At 36.1% G+C, this 20272-nt stretch overlaps 1 protein-coding gene and 1 long non-coding RNA gene across 3 annotated transcripts; both read left to right on the top strand.

The window, feature by feature from the left end:
* Positions 1-23: 23 nt before the first annotated feature.
* FBXO8 (F-box protein 8) lies at positions 24-17834 on the top strand. Of its 2 annotated transcripts, none has more exons than XM_071432081.1 (6): positions 24-194; positions 1962-2301; positions 4457-4583; positions 11380-11498; positions 12950-13146; positions 13893-17834. In XM_071432081.1, exons 2-6 carry the CDS (start codon positions 1973-1975, stop codon positions 14078-14080), a joined length of 960 nt encoding a protein of 319 aa, XP_071288182.1. In that variant the 5' UTR covers positions 24-194; positions 1962-1972; the 3' UTR covers positions 14081-17834. The 2 variants fall into 2 exon arrangements, with proteins under 2 accessions (XP_071288182.1, XP_071288183.1); XM_071432082.1 differs by having other exon boundaries at positions 25-194; positions 1965-2301.
* On the top strand, positions 6593-10974 carry LOC139592361 (uncharacterized). The gene is made up of 2 exons (XR_011679995.1): positions 6593-8257; positions 8360-10974. It is a non-coding gene; the product is annotated as an uncharacterized lncRNA (long non-coding RNA).
* Positions 17835-20272: the final 2438 nt, after the last annotated feature.

Genomic DNA, 20272 nt, shown 5'->3' with positions numbered 1-20272 from the left:
CAGCGGACGTCAGAGCTGCCCGGGCAGGAGTCGGGGCGGCGGCGGCGGGCTCGGCCTCCCTGCCGAGGCTCCTTCCCTGGGCCTGTCCGCCCGTCCCCGCCGCCAGGCCCGCGCAGCCCCTCCCGCCCGGCGCGGCCCTCGCACGCAGGCGGGCCGGGCTCGTCGCGGCGGCGGTTGGAGCGGAGCTGGCACAGGTAGGGCCCGCGGGGGCACCTCCGCGGCGCGGACGGACGGGCGGCGCGGCCAATCGGCAGCCGGGGCTCCGGGAGCGGCCCAATGGGGCCGGGGGGCGGCACCCGCCGGCCGCAATCGCCGGAGCCCCGGGAGGGGCGGCCGTGCCCAGGCCGGGTCCCGGTGCCGCTCTGTGCGGGTTCGAGCCGCTCGGGCGGCGGCTCGGATGCGGAGCTTCTCAGGACGCGGCGCGGCCTTGGGCGGCTTCGGGCCTCGGCTTCCCGGGGCGGCTCTGGGCCTGCGGGACGGGCTGTGCCTCCGCCCGCTAGCCTGGTGGCCCGCAGTCGGGATTGAAGGGTTTTCACGTTCCGGGGGGACCAGCAGGCCTCGGTTGCAATGCAGCTGCTATGAACGAAGCTTCAGTTTCGATAGGCTTACGTCGAAAGAAGGAACGTTTTCCTGTTGGGATAATCGTGGCTGCAAATCAGCAGCTGTAGGACTCAGTTACTCTAAAGTGGAGAGTGTTTATATCTAGAGTGCATGTTGTTTTTTATTTAATAAAATAGAATCCAGTATTAATGCAGCATTAATCTATATTATGTTTAGTATCCTATCATGCTTGTCAACACTGCAAAAGAATTGATTATGCAGTAAGTAGCAAAGTAACATGAGGAAGAAACAATTAAAATTTAAATCAGACTTTGATAGATAGCAGACAGAGCTAGGGAAGGTCAGTGATTTATAAACAAGCTCGATGTTATTTTTACTGTGGTAGCTTCTCCAGCCAAGCTATCAAGAGTTTTCAATTAAGATTATATTATTAGACGTTTGAAAACATGCATTTGAGTGGTATACTGAGTCTGAAGATTGAAAATATAGGTTCAAAATAATTTTAAAATATAGTCTTTGACATCGTTACTTAAAAAGCTTTATAACAATGGGTTTGCTCATCTTTTATTATGAAAGCATTCATCTTGGATTATTACAGAGCTGAAAGTAATTATGTGATTGGGAAAATTATATGTGTTCTAACAAATGGCATATAAGCTGCTGAATAGCTACACAAATCGTAGAGCTTGTGATTTTCAGCAGCTGGTCCTAGACTGGTTTAAATTCTGTCTCATTTTGTTTCTTCTGTGAAATTTCTTCCGTTTGTCCTTAAAAGCAAATATGTTTTTTTTTTTTTTACATTACAAAAAGGCTTTTTGTACTATTTCTGCAGTGATATTCTCTGTATAAGTATGTGAGTATCTTATAATCAAGGCTTTATGTTATGCTAGTAGGTATGAAAGCTTGAAAAGATACTTATTCTCTTGTTTCTGAGGACTCAGAATCCTTACTGCATTATCACTGAAGTCATTAAACTTTGTTTCAGTGTCAGTCGCTGTGTTATCCAGTCATTGACTCTAAAGAGTCCTTCATTGACTCTAAATAAGTTCTTTTTATGAAATTTTGAAGGAAGTCTGAAGATTCCAAATGTTTTGAAGCCTAAGGTTTCTTAACTTGCATACGATATAGATAATATTTGGTACTATTTGAAGAAGCTTATTGTTAATTTTGTAGCTCTTCGATCATGGAAACTTTTGAAAAAAATACAGGTTTTTTTAATAGGTTTTGTTTTCAGTATTTTTTCAATTGCCCTATGAAGACTCATTACTTGGGCACCATAACTTTGGTAGAACTCACTTTCTACCTATTCAGATCAGTCCTAAAATTTGACTTATGTGCTGAGCCTGTCTTACAAATGTTTACAAACAGCTGTCAATATCTAATTTGGATTTTATGTCCAGCAGGCTCGCAGATGGGTCAGGGACTCTGGAGAATTGCTAGAAACCAGCAATTGCAGCAGCAAGGATACAGTGGACAAGGCTATCTTACCAGAGAGCATGGTAGGAGGATACCTGCTAACAGCGTTTCCAATACGAGCCACCGCAAACAAGCTCAAGGAGGCATTGACATCTACCACCTGCTGAAGACAAGAAAATCTAAAGAACAAGAAGGATTCATTAACCTGGAAATGTTGCCACCAGAGCTCAGTTTTACCATTTTGTCATACCTGAATGCAACTGATCTCTGTCTAGCATCATGTGTCTGGCAGGATCTTGCTAATGATGAGCTCCTCTGGCAAGGGTAAGCATGAAAAAGGAAATATCACCTGGGCATAGTAAAAAGTATTAGATTTTAAATTTGCTTCAGCACATCTTTCTAACCTAGCAAAGGTTTCCTAAGTTAAATGAGATTTATATAGAGGAAACATATATCATTTAAAAATGTGTTATTCTGGATTTCTAATTAGCATGGGGTATTACTGGACATTGCTACATACACAAGCATGCTTGGCACAAGTGTACATGTGTATTATTAAACACCTGGTGTTTGAGATAGCATGACAGGGACTTGTCTTCACTTTTGTATTATTATCTCAAAGCACATCTCAGGTGTTTGTATCATTACTTCTCTGAACTTTGAACAGTTGTCTAGCTTAAGCAAGCAAACCTATTCAGCCAAACTTCCAAAGGAAGAGACGTGAGAACTCATCTGCTACACTTGACACAAATTAGGTGTATTGTTTTTGGAAGATGGCTGTGGAGGGAGGAAAGAAAAGGTTGTTTCTTTCTCAAATGAAATTTCTGCAGCCTAACATTTGAAACACGTTTATGTATAACATATGCAGAGTTTGTATGTCTGGGAAATAAATAAAGGAACATTTTTAAGATAAAACAGTGTAATATCAAAATGTAATTAACATATTCTTTGGTATTTTATGTTTTACAGCACTAGGAAACACTCATGAAATCATACTAATCTTTAGATTAGATGGTCAGCAGAACTTTTAACTTCTTTCACAACATTTTCTTCTCCCTTAACAGACAGTATTACTACTGTAGCAGTTGGGTTGCTGTTCAGGTTGTTTATTTACCTTTCATTACGCTCTACATCTCTTCCTCCCCTCGTCTGTTTCCTTGCCCGGCTGCATTTGAATTAAGCAGCTTCCCTTCCTATCATGCTTTGGAACCTAGCAAAAGGATAATGCAGCATAACTTCTTAGTCACAATTGTTCTGCTGTTGGGGACTCTTCTATTGACAGGAGTAGGAATTCTAGTGAAGGATACCAGTAAGCTTCTAAGTTTATCCATATGCATAGTACTGTGCTCAGTTCTTGGTCTCAAACCCAACCTAAATAGAAATAAATTCCTTAGACCAAAGCTTGTAGTAGAGCTTCTTAATTACATGCAGTATATATTCTTAACATGTGGGGTGGAAATACATATTTTCCTTGAAGTTCATTCTGGAAAACAGTTCAACCATTTTTTGTGCAGTCTTTCCAAATAATACATTTATTCCACATTTCTTTTGGTAATGAAAATGCATCCTGATTTAGCTATAGATAAAAATCTCAATTTGCATAATCTCTGTAAAAATCTTCACTATTCCACATGTATAAGGGTGTGTTTAAGTTTTGGCAAGTACTGTGGTTGCAGTTCCAAACTCAGTCCAAATAAGACCCAGGTTCCAGAATTGAAAACAGAATCATTGCTATATCTCCAGTGACTACCTGCTGGGTCCTAAACGTTGTTCCTAATTAGTTACTGGGCAGGTGCGTTGAAGCAGAACTACCAGTTCAATAAGGAATCTAGAGTGTGTAGAAAGGGAATTGCAGATGGTATCATCAAAGGAGGTGAGATGAGAGACAGAAACTGATGAGACTGATATGGAGTCAGGGTGGCATAAAAAGGAAAGAAGCTCAAAAGTTATAGAAGATAGAGAGGGATGGGACTGGATCTAGTTGTTAGGACTGGCCAGTTAGGACAAGAGGAAGAGTTGGGCGAAGAAGGACAGATGGGGAAAGGGCTGAATTAAAGGCATGATTGTGTGCAGATACAGTGTCCAATTCATTGCACAACTGGGGCACAGGAAAAGAAACAGAATGCTTTAATCTGTCACAGTACCCCAGGAGAACAATTTGTCACTGTTCTCCAGTGTTCAGGTTCTAGGAGTGCCAGAGGTCTCTGCTCTGTGGTTGTCATAATGATGCCACCTACTGGGATAGGTTTTGATGTTGCACTCAAATACACCAAAACCACTATGAGAAGAAAACATTAATCATATAATTGAAGATTTTAGAAAAACGTGGCAAAATGACTTAATAACTGTTACAGTAACCTACTTCTAACTTTTCCTATAGCTCAAGTATTAGCTTTGCAGTGTTGGTTACATTTTGCTTTTGTAAAATCCATGAAATTTGGAAAGGAATTTTTATAATAGATTAATTCTATTTTCATAGGTTGTGCAAATCCACTTGGGGTCACTGTTCTATATACAATAAGAATCCGCCTCTAGGATTTTCTTTTAGAAAATTGTATATGCAGCTAGATGAGGGCAGTCTCACCTTTAATGCCAACCCTGATGAGGTAAGTGAACTGTTGCTGACAGTAATAAACAGTTACAATAATTGTGATTGCTTTTTTATAATTATAGCCATATAAAAGCAAAGTTTTAATCAGTGTTTGTTTTACTGTAGGGGTGGTTAATACTGTGCAACAGCAGTATCCTGGTCTTTTTTTTGAGTATTGTACCTGTGTACATCATTTACATGACTTGCCTGTTAAGTGCCCTGTACACTTCTGTGGATGCCAGAAATTCATAACCACATACTAACTTAGGAACGAGGCAGATATCCCAACTGAAGAGACAGTGGTGAATTGTAAGAGCATAACATTGAGCTTACATTAATAAAAATGTTAAAATGCAGAGCTTGAGTTTGGTTCACTTTAGACAAAGCAGGATGAGGTATAAAGTCTGATTACTTCTATCGCAATCACATTTTCTTGTAGGGGATTTTCACCTATTTCCACTATCGAGGAGCAAATCTTGAAGTATGCAAAAGATCTACTGCTGAACTATCCTGAACATCAGTTTGATTGAGTTTCTGTAGGTGTTTATTGTGCATAATCTTTTCTAATAGAACAATATAAATTTATCTTCAAAAAAAACCCCATCCCTTGTCAGACTGAAAGGTTTCCATTTATAAGTTCATGTAGCTAACTGGAAAAGTCAGTTTCTGCTTTCAGTCTGTCACCTTTCAAAGAAGAAAACAGTTTGAGAGTAGACAGCTTTTGCCTGGGAGATAGACAGTTAATGCCCAAGTGGCAGAGAGAGTCTTTTGTGTATAAAACAAGACTCCTGCTTCATGTTTCCTAGGAAAAGAGTGTACACAGTACTGAACAAAAATGCTGTCAGCTTCCTGCGTATAGTTACACACATACATGGAAGTGGTAATTGAATAAATCCCAAGTAGAAAAGGGATTGAGATATGAAAAGAAACACTTCTAGGAGCAAATTTCACTCAGCTGATATGATACAGAAAGTGTGAATGTGTGATGGGGTAAAATATATAAAGCAGTTCTGTGAATCATTGCAATAATGTAATTTCATTTAAGTTCTTGCTTTATCTCATATTCTGCTTGATTAAGATACCATTACTTTTATCAGTCACAAATAGAGTATTTTGTAATGTTTCTGGTAGAACTCTGCATTGAACTCTGATAAACAGCATCAAGACATCAGCACCTGGCCACTTGAGTGATTAGTATTGTTTTTCTGCAGAATTTTCACAAATTTAATAATAAATGTGAAAGCTTTCAAAGTAGATGTAATATTTAGGCAACTTACATGTTTTCAGTAATACATCAAGTATATTGCTGGTAGCATTGTCTGTCAATTTTTTAACACAATTTTTTCACTTAACTATCTCAGTTTATAATGTGCTGTTATATTTCAACCTTATTTAAAGTAATCTTGGTATCTTTAAAGCATTTGGAGCCTTCAGAAAAGGCATTTAATAGAAGATTCATTATTTTTAAAGGCAATAAGATCTGCAAATTAGAGCTAACTTACGGCATACCTAAATTAGGTATTAACTTTATTTTGCTACTCTTGCTTCTTGTGGTTATATTTTACAATAGAAGTACAAATACTCTGCTTCAATGAGAGATGAGAACCTCAGGGTATCTCCTAAGGGCTCTGTTCCTCTCTCCCTGTGGAGCACCATAGCCTGGTAGGAATCATTCAGGGCCTGAGTTTCAGGAGAATTCACAAATACTGTTGCTTTAACTGTTTACAACTGTGATATTGGCAGAATTATTATTATTATAAGGACACTGTGACTGGAACATATGATATGACATTCCACTATTACAAATTGTGTCTCCGAATTTCCTGCCAAACTCTGCTTTACATTTGATAACAGACCTGATCAAATTACTATAAAAATAGGAATACTTACAGCCACAGGAGCAAGATTCTCCCAAGGACACCGCCCATGTCATGAAAATGGGTAACCAGGCTCCACAGCAACAGCTCCAGAGCTAGCGGTGGCTCACGGGGTAGGGAAGAGCATCTGCACACTTTGTGGTAGGATTCTCTGGTTAGCCATTGTTGTGTGCATGGTGTTGTGGTATCTGCTGTAATTTAACGTGTTGATCGTGTGCATGAGCTTGCATAATTCATAGCAGGTGCTCACATTCTGCTAAAAGGATGTGCCTAAACACGTGACATGTAATCTGAAAAAAAAAAAACCTCCAGTGCATGTTTGGGTTGGGGTTTTTGTTTTGTTTTGGTTTTGTTGTTTTGGTTCGGGTTTTGGGGTTTTTTTTGTTGGTTGGTTGGTTTTGTTGGGTTTTTTTCATATGGCACCACCATTGTAGACAAGATTTTGGAACCTGGTTTTTGTTGTTTCTTTGGAGAGAGGGGATAGTTAGCGTTAGTATTAGCACTTGAATATAAATATGTTGTTTAATCTGCCTACCTGATTTCTGCTATATTTTATTTTAAAGAGTGTATGGTGTTTGTGAAATGTTTCTCATGCAGTGCTCATTTCATCTCATGTGCTTATAACTCAAAATTTGTAAGCAACCAGAAGTTACTTCCCATTGTTTTGTATCCAGTTTCTAACTCCCTACAAAATATTTAGTCAAGTTTATTACATGGATCAATGCTATGTAGCTAAAATTGAAACTAAAGGTACAAACAAGAATCTTCTGGTCAGGAAAGAAGTTCTTTTTTTTTTTCATCCTTAATGGTTCTAACTGATCTATTTAATAGCATTTATTTTTATGGACCTTGTGGAATCTGTACTGTACCAAAACTCCCTGACTTTAGTGAGGTCAAGATTTCCTTTGCATAGCATAATAATAAAGTACAGTAAGACAGTGCTTATACTAAACCTGTCTTTGCACTATTCTGATTGTCTCGTTCTGCAAGCTGCCCTTGGTTTTTGGCAGGGAGGCCAGGTTTTTCTGACCTTTTCCTGGTTATAAATTGTTAGCCACTTGTGTAAAGCCACTTGTGTTAGTCACTTGTGTAAATCTTACCTGACTTTTAATTATAGATAGTCTGTAGATGATGGATTGTTTACTGTGCTGTATTTCTAAGCAAAGTTTTGAAACTTACCCTATTTCATAGTGATCTACTAAGCAAGCCACTTTTGAGATGCCTTGAGTTATCAGTCAGAAGAATAGTATAAGTACGTGTATGTTGTAGAGGAAAGAAATTAGTTTGTGTGATTTATCAAAAAAGTTGGAAAGCAACATTGAGCTGAAACTTTTTGATATTTCTACATTATAATCAGAATGGTTTAATCTTGTAAATTATTAGTTATGGATTCTCTGTAACATGAAAAATATGTCCGCATTCTATTTGCAATTTCTGCTATTCTGTTTGGATCACTGAGACTGTATTTTAAAGGCATACAGTGAAAGAGACACTGTTTCAAATGTATCTTACATATTGTGTCCACATTTGTCTTGATATGGACCACCAAATGACTTGATTCCTAACTTAGTAAAACAGTCATGAAAATTTGTATTACACAATATCTCATCAATACTCTGCATTGTTCCAGAAGATGCACCATTAGATATATTGAGATAGTGTACTTCCCTAGAAAAATGGTAACAATGATACCATATGTGTCTAATTATTATTAATAATGTTAGTGTTACCTAGAATGACCAGCAGAAGTTGAGACCCTACTATACTAGATACCAATTCCAAAATTTCTGTGCATTAACTTAGGCTATGTCTGGTTTGTTTTCTATGCATATCTAAACAGAAGTGCCAAAGGCAACTACAAAAGTTGTAATGTTGACTGCTGTACTGAAGTGCTCTGAAAGTACTCTTAGCAAAGAAGATAGTCAATGCAGAAATGGAATCAACACTTAAAAGGAAGAGTTTTCAATTTTAGAGATCCTGTATGTATATTAACAAATCCAAAGACTATTGGAAACAGGTAGAAAACAAGGAGTATCAGTGCTGTAATAGAATAGCTGGCAAAACAACCATTGTGTGCAAGGAAAAAAAAACAACTGCAAAAAATAACATACTGAAATACAACACATGGCTTTTGTTGTTACTGTTTGTCTATATTTAAAGTTGTTGTTTGCATGTATAATTTAAATCAGCACTTCTATATATTAATATTTTATCCAGAGCTGTCTGAAATTCAGAGAGAACATGCTTGCCACAGAGGCAAGGTTTAAGGCATCCTTCCTAATTCTCTAATGCTAAGAATATTACAGTCCTCTGAATTAGAATTTAAAAAAATAGTGTATGTGCTCATTCTGCAATGTTTCCCAAGTGTTAAAAAGGCCTCTTCAGAGCTGATAGATCATGGCACAGAGTACCCTACCTGACTGCAGTCAAATGTTTCCTAAGAGAATCACCAGCTGACTGATAAGTAATCTTAGCATAGGTTTTAATAGTGTGTAGGGCTACCTACTTCAACTAGTATATATGCCACAAGTGACCATTTTAGCTACCAAAAGTGATTTATTTGAAGCAAGAGTTCTGAGAGGTTTTCAAGGTAGTATTTACGGTGTTATGAAAAACAGATTCAATGACATGCTGTAAATCTTGTAAATAAATTTCATTTACTGTGAGACAAAATTTAAGAACTTAAAAGAGAAATCAGGCTTCTACTGTTGCAAACAGTATTTTTGATAGCTTAGGATGAAATAAAAAGCAACTAAAAACCATGGCATGTGGTGAACTATATTTTATTTATACCCTGTTTACCTGTGAATGAGCTGACGAAAGCGCATGCACAGGGAAAGATATTGTCAAGCATTACGTGTGGTAGGGGAGAAAGGAATTAGAGAATAATAATGCAAAGACTTTGTAGCTTGTCAGATGGAGATCCTACATTGAGTTGCAAGTTAGTGCATGAGAAAGAAACTGCAGCATTTACTGTCACAGAGAATCAAACCCACTATCTTAAAGAAAGTGTTATTGTCATCCTGCCTCTGCTATGCCATGCTAGGTATTTTCTGGATGTGTTGCAGAAATGTTTATTAATTGCAGCAGGAATGCTATTCAAGATGTCCCCACCAGGCTTCAGTTTGTACTAGCTTAAGCTAATACTTCTTATTGAAGCAAACACATAAATCTCATTAACTTGGCATAAACGTAAAGGAGATATTCTGCTGCTCATCTTACGTAAATTGCCAAAACCCATGTTATCTCCCACTTTTAATTTCTTATTTAGCTGTGACTCAAGAAAGTACTTAACATGTTGTCCATCCATATTATGGGCAAACTTAAATATGATCTAATTTGGACTGAAATGCCAGATGATAGAGCAATACATGTTACATTGTCATCCTAAATATAGATTTTTCTTAAAATTGGGGTGTAACACTGCTAGATTTTTTGGTTTATCTATCTAAAAGCCTTTATGTTTTTTATTTATTTTTATAAACCACTATTTAAACAAAATAAATGTATCTTGATTAACTGCTCTTTTCTATGAATATATAAGCAAAAACTGTGGACTGGTAAAAATAGCCAGTTAATACTACACGAGTTTTTTGGCTTTTAATTTGTGTTCTTAAACATATATTGTAACTATTTTCCTGCTTTATGCAAATAAGATTTTGCTTTACTAAGACACTTCACAAAATGTTCCAAACCTGCACTCAGCCCTTTATTTCTTTTTCACACAAAATTCAAGAGCACTGGGAAGTTTAGTTTATACACTGAATGATAGGTTGCCCCTACATCTTTATAGCTGTAATGTAAACTTAAAGGGCAGACTTAAAAAATATTGTTAAGTTTGATATCAGAAAATTTATGAAAAAATATTTCAGACATATTTTAAAGGTGATTTAGGTTGTGGGCTTGGTACATTATTTTATGCAGAAATGCACTGTCCTACTCATTTTACATTTCATCCTTATGCTGTAGTCAAGATCTATTGTACTTCAGTATTGCAACACTTCTTGGTAACAAATGCTGAGAACTGCTCCCAGCCCCTGCCAAATTGAATCGGAAGAACTTGGTTAGTTATTCTCAGGTTTAGATTTTTGCTGTTGAAAAGTGTGAACATTTTTAAAATCCATTAGTTGGGTTTTGATTTGTAAGTTTGTAAGGAAAATAGTTTTATGCTTTGGGATATTTCAATGACCAGAGAGAATCCAGAATATCACTGAAATACTTTAAATTTGCCATGTTTATTCTGTAAGAAATGTGTGTTGTGTAAAAGTGTAAAATTCTGGAAATCATGACTATAAATTATATGCAATTCTGTATTTTTAAACTATTTTTATGTTAGGCATAGTGTTCTTATTTATGTGTATACATATTTATATATGTTGATACTTACCTATGCTTTGAAATCAGCGTGCTTGTGTTTATTTGCATTATTACACATTTAAACAAATGCATTTAATGCATCTATTTGAATGTGGTACATTGTATACATGTGAGAACATTACTGTTTTAATGAAAGACCTTGAAGACTAAACACATTATGGCTAAGATTTTCTTATTTGCAAAAGTTACGAAATTAACAGTTATGGTCCCTGCTACATTTTAAATACTATTACAATAGTATGAAAAGCAATACTGATATACACTGTAAAGAAATTATTAAAGAACCATCATGCTCATTATGGGGTTCATAATTTAAAATTTTCTCCTATGACTGTATGTAAAATCTCAACCATAACACTAAATTGTCTCTTGGCATTTGATTTAGAATTTTAGAGTGTATTCTGCATGTTGAAATGTGATTTAGAGGAGGACGAACCATTCTGAAAAACAAACCAGTTAATTCGTAGGATTACAGTCCTACATTGTGAAGTACAATACTTGTTCCTAAATACATTATGAAGATTAAACATATTTATATGTACCTGTATTTTATCTCAGGGTGTCAACTACTTTATGTCCAAAGGCATACTAGATGATTCACCGAAAGAAATAGCTAAGTTTATCTTTTGCACAAGAACACTGAATTGGAAGAAGCTGAGAATCTACCTTGATGAAAGGTAATTAAAATTTCTCTTAAGGTATTGTCTATTAATTTTCAATGTTCAGCCCCATTTAAAAATATTTTGAATGTAGAGATGCCACTTCAGTGATGTAAAAAGGCAAAACAATGCAGCTAGGTAATGGTTCTTCTAAATCTGAACAGTTACTCTGTTCAAGTATTTATGTGACTGTAGGACTTAATAAGAATCCTCAAAAATACCACCTGTAAATGATAAATCTCACATCCTCACAAAATCTTATATAGATATTTTGCTGCTTTTTTTGACTTGATGGGGTTTTTTTCCCTTTCTTGTGGATCTTATTCAGAAAAAGTAATTATCACTTTACTAAGGGATGATGGCTTTGTAACTAATGTTGAATCATCTAACTATTAATTGGTTGTCTGAGATTTGTTGATTGGAAGTTGCACACACCTCCTGACAGGGAAGGGAGCAGCCTCTTGGAGACATCAGGAGCTGCAGAAGGGAGCTGTGTCCCTGCTGTAGCCTGGTGTTCTGTCTCCACTGTGCTTTCTCATGCCATCAGGTTGGGGGAGGGCAGTATCATGAAGGAGAATAGTTACTGCACCTGAATAGGAAGAACCAAGGGCCAACAGTGCTTCAACAGGAATCCTCTCCTGCTTCTCAGCCTCTTCAGCCTGTGCTACTAAAGGAATAAAAAGAGTCTGTAATGTTATCACCACTGGCAGTCCTGTGCAGTAAAACTTGAGATTTACAAATCTTTTAGACAATAATAAAAATACAAACCATTTAATGGATGAGATTGCAAGTTAATGTTAGTGACTCCTATATCTTCACTTCATAAACAGAGTATGATCAGACACTAAAAATACAAACTACTTTTTTAAATGTTGAAACTCACAAGCAGGGTAAAAATCAGGTTAAACACAGGAAAATGTTCTTAGGTTCACTTCAAATTTGTTTCCAAATTTTTTTCTACTGTCTTTTTCACATCTGACAATATAGGTGTGGTCTGAATCTTTTATATATGTTTGTGTTCAGTGCAAAGCATTTGAGAACATCACATTCTGGTGGACTTCCATGAGCAAATTTTGCCTAGCTGAAGCCTGGTTTTAACAAAACAATCCTGTAAAAGCTTCTACTTAGACATCAAAATGTGTGGCATGCATCAATCTATTCCCTTTACTGTCTTTTTTAATGGTTTTGTCACAGATTAAAGGAATCAAAGCCTCTGTGTAGACCTTCATTGAATATATATACAAACTTTGAGTTCTGATTTGTGTATGCTTTTATAGTGTTTGGCCACAAATAGGCAAAGAACATGTGTTTATATTATCTTTGTGCTGTTAGTGATAATTTTGCCTTTTAGCAAAAACAAAAGCTCATACTATTCTAAAGCTTTAATTTTTATTTTTAACATCTACACATTTTCATATTTAAATAGTTAAAAGAAACTTTTCTAATGATACGGGTTTTTGTTCTTCCAGGAGAGATGTTTTGGATGACCTTGTGACACTGCACAACTTCAGAAATCAGTTCTTGCCAAATGCACTGAGAGAGTTCTTCAGACACATTCATGCTCCTGAGGAGCGTGGGGAGTACCTTGAAACTCTCATAACAAAGTTCTCTCACAGATTCTGTGCTTGTAATCCTGATTTGATGAGAGAGCTTGGCCTTAGCCCTGGTAAGCAAAAATGAGCAGTGGATCTGTCTTTATACTTCTGGACGATGCTAGTGTTTCTGATAGCTTTAAAGTCAGCACCTAAATGTGTATATCTGAAAGTACAAAATTGAAAAATTTTGTTGAAAATTTTGTTCAGTTGAAAAAAAAAACCCAAAAAACATACAGATTCTTTTTTTAGCTAATTAGTTTGGTTTATTTCCGTGGTATCTTTCTTCCATTTTTGTATGTGCTTTGAGCTTTTTTCTTTTCTGAAGTTCCTCTTGCAGAGTTTTACACACTTAACATTTTACCTTGTGGATAGTCTCACAGAAATGAAAGGGAATATTGGGCTACATACAAGTTAACAAATATTTCTAAGTGGTTGGAGGAGGCAGTTTTTAGCAGTGGAACTGCTTACATATATAAAAGATAAGCTTTTGCAGGATGTTGGCTTTAGTTTATACAAACTTCAGGAATCTGTTTAAATGAAAATGTATAAAGCCCTTAGTGGCTTTTGGATTATGTAGAAATATTAAGAGATTTGTAAATTCTCATTTGGCAGTGTGCTGGCATTATTACTTTGAAAGTTGCCATACTAAATTTTATTTCTATGGATACCCTTCTGAGTAGTTGTATGTATATGTGTATGTATATATGTATAAAGTTATGAACCTAGATGACAAAGATCATAAGGTTCTTAGGGAAAAATGCTTTTAATGATCCCAGCTTCTTTTTTAAACTTTTTTTATTTATTTTCTCTTGTCTAGATGCAGTTTATGTACTGTGTTACTCTTTGATTCTCCTTTCGATTGATCTAACAAGCCCTCACGTGAAGAACAAAATGTCAAAGAGGGAATTCATCCGAAATACACGACGAGCTGCACAGAATATTAGTGAAGATTTTGTAGGGCACCTTTATGACAACATCTACCTTATTGGCCACGTGGCTGCCTAAAAGCACAATTTGCTAGCACTTAAAATTTGTAATTTTCAAAAACTACATCAATTCAAGATATTAATTATTTTGTAGAGATGGGGGTTATTTTAGTGCTGGTCATTCTAACCTCTGTATGCAATCAAAGTTTGTGTGTGTAAGTGTGTGTATGTGTAAACTACCTTTTCTATCTATTAACTGTGGGAACAGAAGGACTTTTTTTTCATAATTTTTTTTAGTTTTGCACAAAACAATGCCATTAGTCTGACACAGCCATTTATGAATGTTAAACTGACATTACAGTCTAAGCTGAAAAAGTGGTGAATTTGTGCATTAGATCTGCTTGAAACTTTAATAAGTTCATTCTTTTTAGAATACCGTGTAATGTGTATATATTTAACTAAAGAGATTTATAATCATAATTATTTTATTGTAAAGTATTTTAACTAAAATTTCTCCTTTTATCTCTTAAATTAGTGTTTGACTTTTCGTTTGCATTTTTTACAATGCTAACTACCTCAGATACTTAAGTTAGAGGAACATTGATCTGAATACTACAATAAAGTTTATTCTAGGAGATGATAGAACACTTGTAAAATATCTAAGCTGATGTTTTATACTATATTTATTAACTTGAATTAGCATGTTGCCAAACTGCTATTCACTCAATTTTAAAGATTACAGGCTCTATTTTAGATGAACCCTGATGCCATAAAGGGTTATCCAGGGGAGATCATGCAGTGTACAGAGAGGTTTACATCGTTTACATACACAACCTATTTTGCAGATACTGGTTTTTGGGAAACAGGACAACTACAATCACCTGTTCAGCACAGTAAGCAAGAAAATCTGAACAGGGAAAGTGTTAGGAGTGAGTAATATGTTGCTGCTTTCAACTGGTTCCCTCAGTCTATAAGTGTCAATGATGGAAATGCCTTGGCAAATGTATACCAGATGACTCGTTGCTAAAGCTGTTAAAAACTGACAGTGCAAGATTAGAGCAGTGACTGTGCAGGATTGGAGAACTGTTGCAGAGTTGGATACTGAATTATTTTCTAAGTTGGTCATGTAGCTAGATTTTAAACAGCTCTAAATTTGTGGAAAAACTTCAAAAATTACTTGGTCAGGTTGTGTCTTGACATTTTCTGAAGTGTGGAGAATATTAGCAGTGGAACTGCTGTGCATGTGCAGAAGTTGACTAAGGATTTGCCTAGGTTTTGTTCAGACAACTCTAGGAGCAGTTGATATAACATGTAGTTGAAGATTCCTGATTATGTTTGTTTACATAATATTCTGCTATCAGTAGTGTCTGGATACATCATGGTAACAAGTATATTTCTTCTTTTTCCCTACCGTACCATGAGGTGATGTGGGAAGGTATTCTTAATCTGTAAAACAGAATTAATCTGAGTTTTACATAGAAAGCCTAATGCAGAGCCAAGAATTTCATTCAGGAGTGACCCCTCACAGCCATGCCCTTTGCCTATGCTGCTGCTTTCTGTTTAGCACCTAGAGAGTGTTACCTTTGTTTAAGATGTGAGAAGGACATTCCATACAAGGGCTACATAAATTATGGGAAGAAAAAGATGTAGCTATTACTATTTCAAGTGTTTATAGCTCTGCTCCACAAACCAAAATGCATGCTAAAAAAGTACATTTTTATTGCACTACCTTTTATCAAGTGTAAATGCCACTGCATTTATGTAGCATACACAGCCAAAGCCAGGAGCCAGCAGTATTTGTGGCCATGTACCAGACAGGTTTACATTATCACCTGCCTTGCTCAGGATAACTACTCCTCACCCAGTGTTATTTCATGTATTGCAGAAAGTCCAAGGATGCGTTCTGCAGTGGTCAATTAATCTCAAACACAAATTAAGAGTGTATGGTACAGTGGGGAGCTTTGTTTAAGGCACAGATGTCTGCTGCTGTACTACAGAAAAAAATTGAAAGCTTTTAATGTAATTTGTAAGACCAGTTATAAAGGATGAGTGTCTCTGGGCTCTTTAAAGTGATTTAAAGTGGAGATAGCAGAATATAGTTTCCTAAGAAACACTCCTCAAAGGTTACACATTTTAAAAAAGAATTCAGTGAATTTTGAAATTAGAACTCTTCTTGTTAGAAAATATTTTCTTCTCAAACCACAAATGCAGAGCGAGGTTTAATTCTCTTCTGGCATATGCTTAGGTTGACATTAGTGATACTGGTTTTGATTTTGCACTAGTAAGAAAGTATGAATTGTTAGTCTGGATTTCTCCTAATTTCCCATTACCCTGATACAGTACAAAACTTTCAGGCAGACAGAACATGTTTTTTCTGGAATAGATGAGTACATCTATTAGCAAGGTCTAGAAAACTTCTATGCCAGTGTAGCAGCCAAGAAGATAAATTAGAAACAGAATGATACAATTCAAGTTTCCATAAGACAAGGCTAGGGCAAAAGAAAACAAAACCCTAATGACATGCAGATAACAGCATCTGATCTTCACAACAGGATTTTGAACAGTGTTAGAGGATTAGCACCCAATTCATGCTCTACATTATGTTACTAACTCAGAGTGGAACAGAATACAGCAAACACAACATGCCAAGTGTGAATTCCCTCAGAGTCAATCACAAAGTAACTAATTAATACAGACATTTCTGCTGTCATTTTTCTTTTACCAGTTTGAGTCTAACTCCAAAGTGGCTGAGAAGTAATTTTTTGCATTTTAGCAATCTAGACTTTACATGAAGTTAAACAATTTTCTGTCTTAAAAGGAGAGAAAAAATCTTAATCGGGTGTAATAGTACTCTTAAAAAGTGAAAAAAAAAATTGTCTTGGTTGTCCTGCAAAAACTCTTTAAAAAACAAAGTGTTATGCAGTGTTTTCTTCAATGCACTTGGTGTCTCTATGCACATTTTAAAATTATGATACTTCATTGATCCATGTGTCACTAAATGATGCAATGTGGAAATAGCTCCTTCATCAAGCACTTCAGAAGACTTAGGCAGAGGATCTCAAGCTGAATTACATGATCATGATCATGCTCATAACTGTGAAGTGTTTCCCAAGCTATTGTGATTCCACCACTGCGTGTCCTTTGAACTTTGGCCATGTGGTGTTGCCTTAACTCTTAACTGGATGCACTGTACACAGCACTGAAGGAAGAAGTGAGCCTGCAGCCCATCCCTCTGCAAACACTCACTGTTCTGTCCTAAAAGACACTAGAATTTTTCTTAATGGCCATTTCTGTAAGTTTGGTAACTTCAGTATACACAGATGTGACAGAAGGAAAACTTTTCTGTTCGTGTTGGGAAAATGAGTGTACCTGTGTCCATGTAAAGTGTCACACAAATGCAGCTCATGTTTGCTTTTATTATAAAGTCTGAGGCTCTGATTGCATTTATTCAAGGAATATGGCATATATTAGATATTCACATAGCTTAACTATACACAGCATCTGATATTATCTGTTTTCTCAGACTCTATTTCTGTCTAGAATACTTTCCATTCAAACTCTAAACAACACATTTATACAGCTTTGGCTTTCTAAAATAAATCAAAGCTGCTGCAACATATATCAACCCAAACAAATACAAGTTTGAGATGTGTTTGTCGATTTTGAAGCAAGTGAGAAATTTGCGTTCAGGAAAAAAATTCAATTTGTTCTCTTTAACCTTTCCCTTTCACCCCCCCACATTGGAAAAAGAAAAAATGTAAACAGTTTCAAAATACAGCTTTAAGAAAATAAACTGACTAGCTGGGCAAATAAATGTTATTATTTCTTCAGTATTCTGCAGTTTATTAATGTTCTTAACATAAACAAGTTTATCAACAAGGAATTGCTCTTTTTCAAAGTGGTAATACTTTTGTTCTCTGTGTAAGGATGTCATTGTGCAATCTGATACTGTTTATAGCTCCGTTTTTAGAAAACAGGTATTATTTTAAGCACTTAAACAAAATTGAGGTGTACCTCCTTGATCATGTTAAAATGTCAAAATTATAATAAGTGTTTGGGAAAGTCAGATTTACTTGCCCTCTATTGAATTAGGATTTTTTTTTCCTTTTAAAATATTTCATGGGTGTATTAAAACTAATAAACATTGAGGCTGATGACTTGTTCTCTGCCATTGTAAAATCTCCCACTCTAAGCTCAAAAGCACTATTAAAGTGGGCAAAGAACGGATTCCTGTGTCTCACGTTAGCATGTTATGATTTTATTTTGCCTTGAAAGAGAAATACAAGCTTTTATAATCTGCATTTAATAGTGATTTTAGTAAGATAAAATTTTATGTGATAATCTAATATTATTTATGAGACGTTTAAAGTTCACATTTGCCATGTGTAATTAAATCATAATCAAATAGCTAGGAGTATTTACAGAAGAGTGTCTGTAAAAAACCTAAAAGCTATCACATTGCTTCTTTATCACCTCAGTGATAAAGTGAAACCTCAGTGTTTTTACTAATATTAATGTTAGTAAATTTGCAGTTTTCCTTTCTTATTCATATAAATATGCTTAGAGAAAATATTTAAATTGAATACTTCCATTTCCTATGTGAAATTTACTTGAAAAAACAAACATTCTGTACTTAAAATATTAGAAAAGCAAAAAAAACTTCAATTCATTGAAAGAAAAAAGAGGCTCTTAATTTTCAGTTGTGTGGTTCACTCATAGACCGTAATAGAGAAAACAAGCAAAAAGCACTTTTCTGATTCTCAGCAATCAAAAAAAAAATGCATTTTTAAGCTTAAGAATAGTGTATGTGTACCTAACAAAAATCAAGCATGTTTTTGTGAAAGCAGTATGGTCAGGATACCAGTTATTTTCAGAGAGAGTATTCATTTGTAAAAGTTAGCTTTCTTCTTGGCAGTGTTGGAGTGGAATGTTGGATTTAATTTAAAATGATTAATGAGATTTTGTCAGACTCCCTGCCTTTACCACCACTGCAGTTTGTCAGCACAACAACCTGGGAAGCCCGGACGCCACTCTGTCGCCCAAAACTGCTTTCCAGGAAAAAATAAACCCCAGTAACTAGTGCCAGGTACGTGTCGATGGTATTGTCTTTCAGCTGTTGAAAGTTTAACTCTAAGCTGGGGCATTTACACATTCTGAGGAAGTGAACCTCATTTGTTATTTCAATAGTCTGTTTTTGACAGTGGATACCAGGGTGAACCTAAATTTTTAGAGCAAGCATAGCCCTTTTTTTAACCTTGTGGAAAATCCTATAATCCATGCAGAAGAGAAAGACTTTAAAAGGGAAAAATATGCATCAAAGCTTATTTAGCTAAGTTTTTCTGGAGAAAGACCATCTATTCAATCTGAATACTGTATTCTGTTAGAAGGAACTTATCCTTTGCGCACTATGCATGCCAGTAGCTTGCTGAGTGGCCAGGAATGTTCTGTTGGACTTGAGGCAGATGCATCAGTGTGTATGCCAAGAGCCAAAATCTGACAAGTTTGCAATACTTCTCATAGATGACCATAACATAAGCAAATGAGTAATTCTTTTGAAATGTAAGGTTGACATTGAAAATTATTTACAATTTGTCGTCTTTGCTTTCCTTGTGGAAGTTTGTTCTGTTGGTCTACAGTTCGAGCATTGTGTTTTCTTACACATTAAATACTCAGAAAGATTATTTCAATTTCAAAAGCAGCCTTCCCCTTCTGAAAAACATGCCTGCCTGTGCTGTGCAAGTCCTCCTGCAGTCACATAGTGCTGTATCAAAAAACTGACCTTGAATTCACTCCTGTGGACCACTTTATACACCAGTTCTATCCATTAACTCAGCAGGCAAAAAATCCTGCAGGCTTCACAGAGATGTAGGTGGTGAAAAAGAGTTTGTACTGCTCTGCTGCACCAGCAGCTCCTTTGAGGGGTGTGATGGCACATGTATTCTTTGCGTTACTTTTATCTTAGCTGTTTTTCATATGTTAAAAAAGTATTTTCAACTGCAGTTTCCCTGTCTTCATATCCAGAATTCAGGCTAATTGTCATAATTTCATGTAACACAACTGAACTGAAATATATTTTTATAGCTGGAGAACTTCTTGAGTTTACTTGCCTTCTGCAGCATTAATCACCTGCTGATTAATGACAAAACAAACGAGGAAATCACAGAAGCACTTTACAAGTGCTAAAAAGTGCAACTCTCAGCGTGCTTCTTAGTAGTAATCAAGATGCTGTATTTTTTCACATTAAATGTAACTTCTTGTTTCTATATTCCAC

Source organism: Agelaius tricolor, unplaced genomic scaffold (genome assembly GCF_023055355.1).
Source record: "Agelaius tricolor isolate 1412-34295 unplaced genomic scaffold, bAgeTri1.0.p SCAF_8, whole genome shotgun sequence".
Classification (NCBI taxonomy): Eukaryota; Metazoa; Chordata; class Aves; order Passeriformes; family Icteridae; genus Agelaius; species Agelaius tricolor.
Note: the sequence above shows the minus strand (reverse complement) of the source record. Positions and strands in the feature narration are given on the sequence as shown.

Bases quoted from the DNA above. Each gene is read 5' to 3' on its own strand.
- FBXO8 (XM_071432081.1), top strand. From the start codon at position 1,973: ATGGGTCAGGGACTCTGGAGAATTGCTAGAAACCAGCAATTGCAGCAG. The intron at 4,584-11,379 runs GTAAGTGAACTG...ATTTTATCTCAG, and splicing joins TTAATGCCAACCCTGATGAG to GGTGTCAACTACTTTATGTC. The intron at 11,499-12,949 runs GTAATTAAAATT...TTGTTCTTCCAG, and splicing joins AGAATCTACCTTGATGAAAG to GAGAGATGTTTTGGATGACC.